Source organism: Canis lupus, chromosome 1, assembly GCF_003254725.2.
Source record: "Canis lupus dingo isolate Sandy chromosome 1, ASM325472v2, whole genome shotgun sequence".
NCBI classification, from domain to species: Eukaryota; Metazoa; Chordata; class Mammalia; order Carnivora; family Canidae; genus Canis; species Canis lupus.
Window position 1 is genome coordinate 625,655 of NC_064243.1, and position 14,434 is coordinate 640,088.

At 61.1% G+C, this 14,434-nt stretch overlaps 2 protein-coding genes across 10 annotated transcripts in view; one reads left to right on the top strand and one right to left on the bottom strand.

Moving 5' to 3' along the window:
• SLC66A2 (solute carrier family 66 member 2) overlaps nucleotides 1-2,602 on the top strand; it is a 44,690-nt gene extending 42,088 nt beyond the window's left edge. For 5 of the 9 annotated variants that reach the window (XM_035708835.2, XM_035708821.2, XM_035708825.2 and 2 more), the window contains one exon: nucleotides 922-2,602. In XM_035708835.2, coding sequence (XP_035564728.1) covers nucleotides 922-983 — 62 coding nt within the window. In that variant the 3' untranslated portion in view covers nucleotides 984-2,602. The remainder of the gene's footprint in view (nucleotides 1-921) is intronic. The other 4 variants (XR_004810801.2, XR_004810798.2, XR_007411318.1 and 1 more) reach the window with 3 other exon arrangements.
• A 652-nt stretch (nucleotides 2,603-3,254) lies between these two features.
• KCNG2 (potassium voltage-gated channel modifier subfamily G member 2) overlaps nucleotides 3,255-14,434 on the bottom strand; it is a 56,321-nt gene continuing 45,141 nt past the window's right edge. The window contains 5 exon segments of the mRNA XM_049111518.1: nucleotides 3,255-6,523; nucleotides 6,526-6,626; nucleotides 6,629-6,652; nucleotides 6,655-6,774; nucleotides 6,777-6,945. Coding sequence (XP_048967475.1) covers nucleotides 6,137-6,523; nucleotides 6,526-6,626; nucleotides 6,629-6,652; nucleotides 6,655-6,774; nucleotides 6,777-6,945 — 801 coding nt within the window. The 3' untranslated portion in view covers nucleotides 3,255-6,136.

The following is a 14,434-nucleotide window of genomic DNA, read 5'->3' on the forward strand; positions in this document are numbered from 1 at the left end:
GGTGGAGGGCACGCAGAGCAGTGTTTGAGCCCCTGCCAGGGCCTTGGGCGGGGGTACAGGAGACAGGCTCCTCACTCTGGTCCTCGGTCCTAGGAACGAGAACCAGCCTGGGGTGGCGGGTGTGAGGATCCCCAGGGCTGCAGGTGTCGGCCCCGCCCTCACCCTGCTCCTGCCTCCACCCAGGTGTTTGCAGTCAGTGTGCATCCTCTGTGTTGGGGACTCCATCCCCTCCTTCCCGCTGAGTGCTGGTCAGTCACCTATGTGACCAGTGGACCTGGGTCTGCTGTGACTAGACAGCGGGGCTCAGGCCCCCTGGGTGGCAGCCGGGGTGCTGGGGCCTGCGTGCCCGGATGTGTGTGCAAGGGTCACGGTGATCCTCTCCTTACTCACAGAGGGTCCCTGTCCCGGCGGCGAATCTAGGATGTTGGGGGGGGGGGGGCGGTTGGCATTGTGACCAGAGATGGAATCGCCCTCCTGTGATCTTGTGAGCGAGAGGGTCCAGCCAGCAGGGATTCCCAAGGGCAGTGGCTCCCCTGGTTTTGTCCTCTGTCCCCGTGGGTGCAGCCTGGGGACCCCAGGGTGGGAAGGCTTGGGGGAGAAGGGCTGCACACGGCCTGCCCGTCCCTGTGGCCAAGTGCTGCTTGCCGGCATCTGCGGGCTGTGGCTGCTGTCCCTGCCTGCTGGGCCCCCTGGAACACCTTGTCGGGGTGGTCATCCCCCTCCCGTTGGGGGCCACGGGGAGTCTCCTAAGGGGTGGGTGCTTCTGAGGGCATATGGTCCCTGCCACCGTGTCAGCTGAGGGGCCTTGGTCCCTGTGACTGTGCACGCGGTGGCCTCGGGGCGAGGATGGGAAGGGTGTGGGGTCCTGAGCCCCTGTTCTGTGTCCTGAGCGCTCCTCACCCTTGGCTTGTGTCCCCACAGTATCAAGATGGTGCTCATGTGGACTAGCGGTGACACCTTCAAGACGGCCTACTTCTTGCTGAATGGTGCACCCCTCCAGTTCTCCGTGTGCGGCCTGCTGCAGGTGCTGGTGGACCTGGCCATCCTGGGGCAGGCCTATGCCTTCGCCCGCCGCCCCCAGAAGCCGGCCCCCCATGTGGCACACCCAGCCAGTGCCAAGGCCCTCTGAGGCATCTGGGGAAGATGAGGATGTGTGTCTCTCGCAGGGGCGCCAGCCCGGCTGCTGGTATCCCGATTGGCCTCTGTGGGTCCGGGTGGGCTGCTGGGGGCCTGGTGCCGACGTCTGTGCTCGCTCACCCTAAGGACGAGTGGAGTGGGCTTCATACCCCATGGCTGGGCTGCAGCCGCTTCCCAGGTGATGGACAAGCAAGTGTGTCCTCCTTCCTCCCAAAACACGCCTGTCTGGAACTTGGAACATGCACATGGACCCAGGAAGAGGCAGACCTCAGGCCACTGCTGGACAGAGGGTGCCGGGAATCCTCCACTGGGTTCCAGCCTGCTGGGGTCTGGGGATTGACGGGCGGGGTCCCCGGGGCCTGCAGCCTGGGTGACCCTCAGCAGGGGTGGGGTTGGGGAGCAAGGAAGGTGGCACAGAGAACGTGGTCCTGCCCTCTGAATGGCCCAAACGGTGGGTGCCCTGGTGCCAGCATGTAACCGAAGGTGATGGTGGCCGGGGCCTGCAGAGCGTGGCTGGGGCTTTATATGCACCTGCTCCTGTGGAAAGGATGTCGCGAGGATGCCCATTACGGGTGCTCTTGCTCCTCTGGCCGGACTTGGCCTCATCAGAGCTGCCTTCAGTGCAGCTGCCTCATGGGACTCAGGACGTGGCCCCAGGTGGCAGTGGATCCAGGGCTGTGCAGGGCATCCTGAAGATGCTGGTGCAGACGCCACAGGTAGCAGGGGCAACCTGTGTCCATGCTCAGGGGCTTGGCACCAGAGCCCGGAGTTGCCCACAAGTCCTGGGGGTGCAGGGGCGGGTAGTCCACGTGTGCTCCCAGGAAAGCCAGGGGCCTGGGGTCAGGCCTGGGCAGATGATGCACCCCTGCCCCAGGGAGGGCCACATGTGTGGGCTTTCCCCCCCCACATCCTGGGAGTTGCTCACACCTGCAGCATAGGGCCTTCCACATGCGTCTTCCAGGGCAGGGAGGGGCCTGCAGGTCAGGAGAGGGGACTGTGGGGCGGGTGTCCCCACGTGCCTAGCTCTCGGGCCTGGGTGACCATCCAGGGTGGGGGCTGGGCGGGCATCTTCGGTCGCCCTGCATCCCCCTCCCCTCCAGTTCTACATGAGCATCTCAGCTGTGCCCAATGGCCCCAGGCAAGCTCCCAGGCCGCCCACATCTGCGTGTTCTAGATGCTTCCATGTGGCCTCCCTTCTGTTGGGCAGAGGGGCAGCTCTGGCATGTTAGCACAGGCGGTGCCAAAGCTCAGTGGTGTCTGCCCTCAAAGCTGTGTGCTGCTCCTGAGTTTTCCTGTGGACTCTTGAGTGTCCGCGTGAGGGTCCTCGCTGTGACCTGGGCTATCAGAGGCTCTGAGCACGTTTGTCTCCTACACACGAAGGGGCCACAGCTGTGACCGCACACACCTGGCTGGGGAGACTGTGTCAGCACTGTGGCTCGAACACAATAAAGCCCTCATGGATCCAGTGTGGCCTTGTGAATGGGTAGGGACAGGGCCCTGGTCAGGGGGCCTTGTGTCCGGGCCTCCCTTCACTTGGGGCCCCCAGGGAACAGCAGGCGCCCCTCCTTGGGGTCAACGCTGCCCCAGTGAGGCCCGGGCTGCCGTCTCTGCACGCCCTGGACAGACCAGCCCCTGGGAGGTGGGGCCTCCTGCTGGTGACGCTGGGCCTGCAGAGATCAAGCGCCGAGTGCCCCTGGAGGCTGAGAAGTGTGTTCAGAGAAAGGCCACGTGGCCCGTTGAGGACGAGGGGAGCCGAGGCATCTGTGTTGCAAGTAGCGACGGCACGGTCTGTACTGAGCAGCTTTTTTTTCATGGAGACAGTTTACATGTGGGGGTGACATATCAACAATATGAAAAAGACACGGTGAAGATACACCAAAGTCGTATTTTAAGTTTTTGGCTGCGTCCCCACCCTCCCCCAGCACTGGCCCCAGAGCTGGTCCAGCCAGTGACGCCGCATGGCCCTCAGGTGGTGCGCATCTCCCGCATGGGCCTTGTCCTGCCTTGTGTGGATTTTTACTTTCTTTCTGATGTGTGAATTAAAATTAACTTTTAATTACGTTCATGCAGTAAAAGTTCCAGCAGTGAAATGAGAAATGCAAGTAGACAAAGGTGCCTTTGTGAGCACATCCTGTTCTTTTAAAGATTTTATTTGTTCATGAGAGACCCAGAGAGAAAGGCAGAGACACAGAGGGAGAACCAGGCTCCCTGTGGGGATCCCAATGTGGGACTCGATCCCAGGACCCTGGGGTCACGGCCTGAGCTGACCCCTGAGCCCCCCTGGGCGCCCAGAGTGCATCTCGATTCTTCAGAACTTTCCTGTAGCCTGTGTTCTGAGGCTCTGCTGAGGAGCAGGGAGGTGGAGTGGGGACACCTGTGCTCCCCCCTGCTGAGAGGGCCCGTGCCTGGATCTGCACACAGCAGCCTGTTGGGTGGCACCAGGCCCAGTAACTGCATGACAAGGGGGACGAGCCCTTCCTCCCCTGGGGCAGCCTCTGGGATGGGACTGAGTGGGGATAGCGCCCCGCCTGTGGGTGAGGGACCAGGTGCCGCCCGCCCCCGGGGCTGCCAGGAACCCAGAGCAGCTGGATGGCCGTGAACGTGGCCGCAGCTCAAGCTGCAGAGAAGCCCTGTGCACACATGAGGCGGGGTGGAAGGTGTGCAGTTGATGTGGGGGAAGCCCAGACCCCTGCCAGGGTGGGATGGCAGTGGGGCCCCAGGCTCAGTGTGGGGGGGGCAGTTGGGCCGAGATGGACAGCAGCCCTGAGGCCCAGGGGGTGCCTGCTGCCCCTGAGCATCGCAGGCCCAAGTCCTAATGCCTTCTGGAGCTCACGGGGCATGGTGGACCGAGGCCCACAGCTGTTAGAGCCCGTGTCCCCCCAGTGATGCCCTGGGCCGACTTGGGGGTTGCCGTGTCCTGTTCGCAGACCACATCCCCTGCCTCCCGCCCTGCTTCTGTGCATCAGCACCACACGCAGGCCTCCCTACCTGTTTTAGTACATCTTGTCAGCAGGGACCTGGCAAGTCCCTGGGCCCCCGACCAGACTGGGACAGTGAGGCCACCGCCCGAGGGGGCCCGGCCTGTGAGGGGGGCTGGTCTGTGTGCTTCCCCCCGTGGTGCACGTCCTGGTGCGTCCTGGAGGGCTCGCGGGCCTTGGGGGTTCTGGGTGGTGTCAGAGCCACTGCAGCCACAGTGAGGAGGGGCACAGGGGCAGATTCCTCAGGCTGTCCCCCCACACTGGCCTGCTCCTTGGAGGGACGCCCCGGGGTGTTCCTGGAGGTCTTCCTGGTGACACTTAGGAAATGCAGTTTGCCCTGGAGGGCATCAGCCCTGCCAGTTGAGGAGCAGGGGATCAGATGCCCTGAGTGTGGCCTCCGAGCACAGCATCCCCTGGGCACCTGCAGCCCGCCATGTCACCAGGTAGCAGGCATTGAGCAAGCCGCATGCCGTCACTGTGGGAGCGCGGTCACCATGGGGTGTATGGGTACCCGGGTCCACCCTGTGGGCTGGCAGCCGACCCAGCACATCAGAGGATGCGCCGCTAAGCCCTAGGTCCCATCTGCCTGGAGCCTGCACTCAGTGGCCCCGGCCCCCGGCCCTCTCTCCTGGCAGCTCCTCCTTTGGCCTTGGCTCCAGGTGGGGTTGCAGCAGGGAGCTGGGGACCTGCCCCAAGGGATGTAGGAAGTGGGCTGCAAGGAGAAGCTGCAGGTGCTCCTGTGAGGCCAGGTCCCTCCAGGACAGTGAGGCTGCATCCCTTCCTGCTTCAGGTGCTGTGAGCATCTGAGCGGGATCGATGGGGGGGGGGTGGGGGGGCGGGGGACACAGCCTTCACCTCCCTGTGGTTCAGGGCCTCAGCCCGTTCTGATCTTGGTGAAGTCAGCTTCCCTGCTGTCCCTACAGACTTGAGGCGGAGCCCAGGTGCTCCAGCGCCTGCAGGGAGGAGAGAGAGGAGTGTGCGCCTGTGGAGCTGGGGCTTGGGGTTTGAATCCTGCCAGATCCAGCCCTGGGTCCTCAAGAACCCCTGGCCTGGGGGCACAGTGTGGGGATGGGGCTCTGCCGTGGGACTAGATACTGCGGGCTGTGCTCGCAGGGTTTGGTGCAGGCAGATGTGTCCCACCGGGTCACCTGCCAAGTCCCCGTGAGCACGGGAAAGCCCTCCCGGCCTGGGGTGGACGCTGGTTTGGCCCAAGGAACTTGGAGAGGCAGGGGAGTGGTGTGGTTTATCGGGCAACAGCGGCGTCCTAACAAATGGCCTCGGGGCAAGGCCACCCCCAGCACCCCCTCAGCCTCTCTGGCTCTGGCTTCACCCTCGGTGGGGGATGGCAGGGGGGCGCAGGGGGGGCCCTCTGGGGTGGTTCAGGCGCTTCTCCCCGCGGCCATGGCAGCAGTGTCTCCAGTGTCCTGGCTCTGCTCTTTAGAATGAAAAAGTACAAAGTGACATGATTTGGGAAGTTCCTGCCATCTGGGCTTCCAGCAGACTCTGCTGGCGCTTGGTGAGGACAGGCCTCCGGGAGCTGCGTCGGGCTCCTGCCCCCTTCCCCCTTCCCCTGGTGGAGGCGACCCCAGGGAAGGGCCCGAGGCCAGCTTGCACACCTTGGGCACACCTTGGGCTCCGCGGAGGCGTTTTCAGGGGAGCACGAGTGAGGAGGCCTCCAGGAAAACCCCGGAGCTAGTGCAGGGGGCAGGTCAGAGGTCAGGGCCGCCCCCCCACCCCGAGCTGGGTGGCTGTGCTCACGTCCCCCTTGTGTCTGTCACGTGTTGAGGTGCCGCGCCTGGGCCCGCCGTGGCCACGGAGGACGGCGGCTGAGGCTCCACTGGGGCCAGGTGTGGCCTGTGGCTTCCCCTACTCGCTGGGAGTTTCTGGGCGGAGTCGGATCCGAAGGGAAGTAGGAGAGAAGGGCACGGGCTGACTGCCGGTGCAGGGGCGCCTCTCACCCCCGCCCGAGCCAGAAGCAAAGGGTTCCAGAGGGGGCGGGGCGGCGAGGGAGGGCCGAGCTCCTACTGGCGGGGCGCAGTCCTGTACACCCCAGGCACGGGGACCCCGCCTTGACCCGCGCCGCCCGGCCCCGGCCAGCTGCCCTCCGTGGCGGTGGCGGTGGCGGTGGCGGTGGCGGTGGCGGTGGCTGAGCGCGTGCTGTCCTCGCGCAGGGCCGCGGGGCTGGCAGCGCGCTGCTGCTGCTCCTTGAGCTCGCAGTAGGAGCGCGAGAAGGTGTGGAAGATGGAGGTGACCGGGAAGGCCATGAGCAGGATGCCGCTGAGGATGCTGCTGAGCGCCACCGCCTGCCCGGTGTCGCCGTAGCCCACGGTGGTCATGGAGATGACGGCCCACCAGTAGCTGGCCGGCTCGCTGGAGAAGTCGCGACGTGCGCCCGCCCAGCTCGCGCTCGGCCAGGTGCCCAGGTGCCCAGGTGCACGGGCGGCGCGAACAGCGCCATGGCCACGCACAGGAAGAGGAGCAGCAGGCCGAGCTCGCAGCGGCGCACCGTGACCCGAGCGAGCGCAGCCCCAGCGAGGGGCGCGCAGTGCCCGCAGCAGCCGCAGCGCCAGCCCCAGCCCCAGCCCCGCGCGCTCCAGCTCCAGCAGCGCCGCGCCCCCCGCGACGGCGCCCGCGCCCCCGGCCACCAACCCCACGAGCGCGACGCGTAGACGGGCAGGATGGCCAGGATGTAGATGATGTCGAGCGGCGACCGCAGGAAGGTGCACTTGCTCTCCGCCTGCAGTGAGCACAGCAGGAACTCGAAGGAGAACCAGGCCACGCACACGGTCTCCCCCACGAAGTGGCCGCGGCACTTGGGGGAACACTCGCCCTGCGGGGAGAGGGTGGGATGAGGTGGTGGGAGGAGAGGTCATGCACCGGGGTCCTCCTCGACCCCGACCGGGAGGGCGCACAGCTGCAGGGCCCAGTCCCCCTGCAAAAAGATCTCCGTAGTGGCTGGTGTCCCGCCTGGGAGCCCAGAGAAGCTCGGCTGACCCGTTCCCCAGCACAACTGGAGAAAATCATTAAAAGTAACCATTAAAGCCTCTGGAAACAGGCCTAAGGGCAAACAGCAAATGTAACATCTATTCAAGAAAATGTACGAAAATTCATTTTAAAAGGCCAGAGAAATACCCCCTCCCCACCCCTAGCTCAGCTTGGGAACACAGGCCTCCCTTCACCTCCCTGCACCCCCTCCTCCCTGGGACAGTGTGCTTGAGAAGGGGGGCACCTCCCGCCCAGTCCCCACCCAGGGGCACCTCCTTCCCCGTCCCCACCCCGGGGGCACTGGGATGGAGCTCTGCCCCGAGCTGCTCTAGGAACACCGAGCCCCCACCCTGTCCCTGGCTGGTGTGGGGAGAGGCTGGCCTGAGGACCCCGGCCCTCTGTTCGGCCCTCCGTCGCACGCCCCCCCACTCCCCTCAGGGAAGCCTGGCACCATCCCCATACCTGACTCCAGAGCCTAGCACAGAGGTTTTGCCTGGGGCGCAGGGTGGGGGAGGGCAGGCCTCTAAAACAGCTCCTCATTTCTTGCTAAAGAAACTGACTTCGTTTGTAACGTGGCACGGAGGTCAGCCAGGAGGTATGTTCAAGGATCAGGGGTTGTAGTGAAGGAACACAGGAAGGGAGTTCACCCCGGGTGGTTGTGGGCGGACCCAAGCTGTGCCTCCTCGAGGGGTGGCATCTGTGTGCACACATGTTCATATGCGTGTGTATGTGTGCATGCGTGTGCATGTGTGTGGAGGGACAGGAAGACACTGCACTAAAATCATTGAAGCCAGTCACTAAAATAACAGTAGTGAGTCCTAAGTGAATAGGGGGACATTACTCAGGATTGCTCTACACTACACTGAAACGTCTAGTAGCCAACAAAACCCCACAGAGCAGCCAAAGAAACGGTGAGGTATGATCCATACATGAGAAAAAAATCAGGCAATAGAAATGGCACCTGAGAGGACCAGGTGTCAGACTTTGGAGAAGCACCGTCTGTGTTCACGGACCAGAGGAAGATCCAAGGAGGAAGGGGATGTGTGATGACATCCACTGCATCAAGGGAGATTATGAATAAAGAGAAAACGTTTAAAACAGCCACATGGACGTTTTGGAGCTGAAAAGCACAAGAACAAATACATTCACTGGAGGAGCTGCAGAGTGGCTCGGAACTGTCCAAGGAACGAACTGTGACCTGTCGTGCTGAGACAAGGGACTTGTGCATTTGTCTCAGAACCCCAAGCCAGGGGTTCTGAGAGAAATGGAGGCATGTGCACAGCACGCCAGCGCCAGAGGACAGAGAAGGGATGGATGAAAGCTCACCAGGTATCCAGAAGCACTTAGATAACCCGCACATCCGGGGAGCTTGGTACACTCCAGGCGGGTCCTGGTCCCGCCCCATCTGGCCTGCAGCGCTGAGCTCCCGCGTCGCCCGACGTCGGCAGTGAGAGGACTGGGGCCCTTCCACTGTCCCCCACTGGCTCATGCCCCCCGAAGCTCTGGGGGCAGAACCTCATGCCCAAGCCCTCCCTGGGGTGGGGCCAGCAGCCACGAGTCTGCATCCTCCACAGATGTCAGCTCTGGGAGGACTGGCAGTGTTGTCACTGTCATGACCGCACGCATGTCACAGCAGTGACCCTGGCATCCTGAGGGCATGGCGGGGGGTGGGCCCCCAGGGCTTGTTTACCCAGAGCCGGGCCCTGATTGGTCCCGAGGCCTCTGGGACCCCAGGACAGACAGGTTCCCCCGACCTCTCGGGGTTTGCCCGCCCGTAGTTGCCCAGTGCTCAGGTGACATGCGTACTCAGTGAGTCCAGCCCCTCAGTGACCAGCCGTTGGCCTGAGACCTCTGCTTTGGGCAGGTGCTTGCCCGGTCGCGGGTGCAGGGATGCAGCTTGGCAGTTTCTGCCCCATCAGAAGCAGTGCTTGCCCCAGCTCCGGGGTGGGTCCCCCTGGTCGAGGGTCTTCCCAACGGGCTTCCTTGCAGGGTGGGCGGTGTTTGAGCCATGCAGGGCTCCCCAGGCATCACTGGCCTTCCTGGCCTGGAGAGGACAGCTGGCTCCTTACAGGTCCCAGGTATGCGACTATTCCAGAAACTCCTGTGGCTTCTGTGCCCTTGATTTACAGATAAGCGGGGTGACAGCCTGACCGGGGGGCCTGGGGTCTCTGTGGGCAGTGCGGCCCGTCCTGGGGTCGCCAGCATGTCCAGTCTGTGCCTGTGTTCCTCTGTCCTGAGTGGGGTGGCACAGTGGGCTCTGACGTCTCCTCAGGACAAGGGGCTGCTATGTGCGCAGCCCCCCAGACTCCTGCCCCTCTTAGGCCCTTGGGGTGCCCTGGGGGCCCCTGCCTGCTTCCAGCTGCCAGCCTCACTCTCAGACCCAGGTTCTCCGGGGACACTACCTTCAGCTCTGGGGGTGGGGTGGGCGCTGGCCGCGCTCCCCTCGCAGAGGGTGTTGTGGGGGCCACCTGGCTCTGTTCACCCCAGACCCTCACAGGACAGCCCTGAGGGGCGAGGCCCAGTGGGAGGGCAGTCCACAGCCTGGGAGAAAGGCAACTAGGAGCAGAGGTGCATCAAGGGCATCTGCCACTCATCCTTCTGGTAGGTTCCATAGGACCAAGGCCAGCTTCCGGGCTGACAGACCCAGGCCTGCTGGTCCTGTGTCATCCATCCAATCTCCCCAGGGCTGTGTCCATGCCCACGGGAGCTCACGGCACTGGGGCTTCAAGGGGGACCCCACCCCCAGCTTGTCTAGGTCAGGGTCGCACTGCTAGGCTGGTGGCTCTGGGTCCATTCCTGGGCCTCGGTGAACCTGGGGACTCGCTGCTTGTCCACCCCAAGGGCACATTCCCCCGTGTTGAATCTAGCTGAAGCTAAGTCAAACTCTGGGCAGTTACAGGACTCTTCAGGCCAGGGCCTGATGCACTGTGTATTCCTGAGCACCTCGGCACCGGCGCCTGACTGGATGGAGAGCCTCAGGACATGGATGGGGGGCTGGACAGACAGCCTCAGGACAGGGACGCCCAGCTGGACGGAGAGCCTCAGGACGTGGACGCCAGGCATCAGGTGTAAGAAGCCAGGAGACAGGATTCCAGTGGAAAAGCCCAGCCACAGGCCTTCTGTCGGGAGGCAGCTGGGACCCAGGCTCAGGACAGGGAGGGGGTTTGGGGAAGGGCACCAGGGCCTGGCCTCCCTCGCCTGCCAGAGTCTGAGGACCACAGTGCAGGGGTGTTTGGTGTCCATGCTGCACCCCCAGCCGCCCCCTAGGCCACTGTGGCCCTGAGACCCTGCCCTGCTGTTGGTCCCATGCAGCCGTGAGTGTCCCCAGGTGGGCTCGACCATGTGCAGGAGGGATGGAGACCCCGGCCCCCTGGGGACGGCTGCCCGCACCCGAGCATAAGCAGGGACCCTGTAGGCTCACTCGAACCACCCCCACCCCCACTCCCTGCCTCCATCCTTCATCATGATCTGACACATCTGGGCTGTTTGGTCTAAAGTGGTCGGAAATAAACCTCCGCCCAGCCCGGCTCACCGCGAGCATGGAGGGTGGCCCTCGCTATCTGCTCTTCTGCCTCCTGCTGGCATCCTCTCACATGTCACCCGGGGGGTTTGGAGATGGAAACATTAGCCTGAGGGGACCGACCCAGCCCAGACAGAGGCCACGGGCCAACGGGATGGTTGGAACAGTACAGAGTGGATGTCCCTACAGAAATGGCCGAGAGCTGCGGGCTCATGCTGCCCTGGTGGTCAAGGCTGGTGCCGGCCGCGGCTGCCAAGACTGGCCCCGGGGACGGCCCAGACAACGGGGAGGTGGCATCCAGGCTGTGAGTGCCCCCCCTCAGGGGTCAGGAGAGCAAACAATGGAGGAAACCTGGCCTCCAGGCCCAGAGCAACGTGAGCCCGGGGCCCCAGGTCAGGGCAAGGATGCTGGACCCACGTCCAGAAAGCCTAGGGGCAGTGGATACTGGCGGGAGGCTGGAGGAGGTTCCTAAAAGGTTTCCCCAAGTGTCCACACAGCCTGTGGAAGAGCTTCCACAGAGGGTGGGTAGGCCCAGTGGGAGGAGGAGGGCCTGGGACAGCGTCTTGGAGGCCATGGCCGAGGAGCCTGAGTGGGTTGGGATGGCCTGAGTCAGGGCCGAAGGTGAGCAGGTGTCCAGCCAGGGTGCATGGCCCCTGCCTCCATAGCCCTCCGGCAAAGCCTCCTCTTCCCTCCAGCCGGCAGCCCAGACGCTGCCCTCACCTACCTCTCCTCTGGACACGAGCTAGACCTCCCATGGGGTCCCTCAGGCGAACTTCCCCTCCTGCTGGAGGCCACGGCCTGCCCTTCCCCATTGACCCCTGGGGCTAGTGTCAACCTTGAAGCCTGCCTGGTGCCAGCGGGGACTGGAAGTTGCACAGCAGGTGCCCAAGACCTTAGGCTGAAGGTCTGTCCCCAGCCTGTCGTGTTTCTGGAACAGGAAATGGGTGCCTTCCATCACTCGGGGCCCAGGAACCAGAGATCAGCCCCAAAGAAAGCAGGCTGGTCACCGAACCGTGGCCGCACTACAGACAGACACACTTGTAGGCACACGGGTCAGTCGCTGCCGGGCCTGCAGCCTCTGCCCCCGGGGAATTGCAGTGCTGCTAAGCTGACTACCGGGTTTGGAGCATGGTCTCAAACCCCAGGTGGGTGTCACCGTCTGCTGTTAACAAAAAACAAGCAAAAAACCAACCAACCAACCAACCAACCAAAGTGCTGGGAATATTCTGCACGTATCGTGTTGGGCGTGTCTAGGGCTTTCCTGGGAAGGGAATCACGGGCTCGTCAAGAACATTTCCTCATTTGTCAGGATTGCAGAGCTGTCCCTAAGTCGCTCTGCAAATGTAACCCCTGCCCCACCAGGCCCAGGATCTGGAGGCCTTGGGTGGGTCCAGGCAGGCCCCAGGTCACTGGGCTGAGGATCTATGTGACCAGTTCTCACAAGTGTGTTGTAAATGCCTGTGAAGTGCATGTCCACCTCGACCTGCACGCTCACTGCACACCTGTCCACCCAATGACCAGGGCACCATGGCCCCCTTACAGCCAGACCGTCTCCACCTGGCCCCCAGCGATTGTGATGCCCTTGCCTCTTCCACATCTCACCAGTGGGAGGACATCGGATTTAGCCTTTTGCATCTGCCCTTCCGGCCCTGTGTGCTGTGAGGCTCAGGGACGGGGCATCTGCGGTTTGTCCCTGATCTCCAGGTAGCTTGCTGCATGGATGCATCTGCTCCGTCACCAGCTTATGTACACTTGTTCCCAGTTAGGGGCTGTTTCAGGTCAGCCACATGCTCGTCCACATGGGATCTGTGACAGACGCGCACTGTCACCTCTCCCGGGGAAGACCTGGGGTGCATGAGTGTGCTCACTCAGGAGTTCTGCAGGCTTTTTCGCGGCTTTGTGGGCATTTAAAAAACACATACAGTTTTCTCTCTTTCCAGTTGTAGCCTGTTCCTTCCGTCTGCGCACCGCTGCCTGCCCAGGACTCCTGCTTTCCTCGTCAGCTTTGCTCCACTCCTGGGGGAAGTGTTCAGTGTCTCCTCTGTCTTCATATGGCATCAGCTGGAAGTCTCTAAAATATGTGTCCTCTACCAGGTTAAGGAAATCCCCTTCTGTTTCTAGATTGGGGGAAGTTTTTATTGGAATCAAAATGGATGTTGAATTTTGTCAAATGCTTTTTCTACATCTATTGAGATGACCAGACGGCTTTTCTTCTTCAGTGTGTGTTTTTAAAGAGTTTATTGATTTACTTGAGAGAGAGAGAGAGCGCGAGTGCGAGCATGGGCGGGTGGGGGGCAGAGAGAGCAGCAGCCTCCCCAGGAGCAGGGAGCCCAACGTGGGACCCGATCCCAGGCCTCCGGGACCATGACCCGAGCTGAAGGCGGACGCTCTACCCGCAGAGCTGCACAGGTACCCTCCTCTTCAGTGAATTAATATCATAGATTATACGGCGATTTTCAGATGCTGAGCCGGGAACTCATCCTGGTCGTGAGGTGTTACTCGTTTTATAAATTACAGGACACGATTTACTGATGTTTGTTGAGGAATTTTGCATCTATGTTCGCGAGATGTTGGCTTGCATTTTACCTTTACTTGCAACGTCCTTGGTTTGGTACCAGGACAGTACTGATCTCACAGGGCAACTTGGGAGTGCTCCCTCCTCTTGTATTTTCTGAAAGATATTGTGCAGAACTGATGATATTACTTCTCTAAGGTTTTGGTACAATTTACCGAAGCAACGACCCAAGACTGGGGTTTTCTTTTTGAAAGGTTTCAAAGTATCAATTAAATTTCTGTAGCTAAAAAAAATAAAAAATAAAAAAATAAATCTGTAGCTAGCATAGGATTATTCAGATTATCCACTTTTTTTTTCCTTTTGAGAGGGAGGGGGGTGATGGGCTGAGTGGGGAGCCTGACGGGGGAGCTCAATCTCATGACCCGAGATCATGACCCAAGCAGAAATTGAGAACCAGACGCTCACCCAACAGAGCCACCCAGGTGCCCCTGGATTATTCACTTCTTGGGTGAGTTTTGGTGATTGAGCATTTTTTCAATTTAAATTTTTGTTTTACAAAACTAATACATGCATATAATTTTTAAAAACCTACCTGGATTAATACTAACAGGGTTATAGGAAAAAAAAGAATATTCTCACCCCAACTCTTATGTCCTGGAGTCAATAATCTTCAATTTGAATTGGTTATTCTGACAGTTCTTTCCGTACTTTCAAATAACAGGTCTATCTGGCCGTTCTCAGGCACACGAGCCTTGTCCACTTCTGCTGACTTTGTGTTAGGATCTGGTCTCCTTACACCTGCCATTGCTGCCCCTCACTATCCTCACACCCACGATCCCCTTCCTCCAAAAATAGCCATGTCGCCTGTTGGGGGTAAGAGCAGTAACTACTAAGATAATGTACACATGTCACTGCTGGCCTGGGGCATAGTCTATTATTACATCTTTCTCCCTCATAAGATGTTTTTCCTGAGGTTTTGTGTCCTCACCCCAACATCGCTTAGGTGCTTCTGTTACGAATTCCAGATGTGCACACATCATGGTGCCGGTGGGTTCCATCCACCCCCAGCCCACCTCCGTGGGCACATACACTCTGCTGCTGAAGGCCGCCATCCGTAGTGTCCCCGCCGCTGTGCCCAACTTGAACAGGTGTCTCTCGCCAACATGGTTTACTCCAACCTTCTGTTGAGGCGTATCTTTTGGGTGCCTCCTAAGCATGGGTGCTGGGAGGCAAAGTTTGGAGCCTCCGCGTGTTTGCAGAGCTTTAGTTCCGTCCTCACCCTTGATTGCTATGACGGCT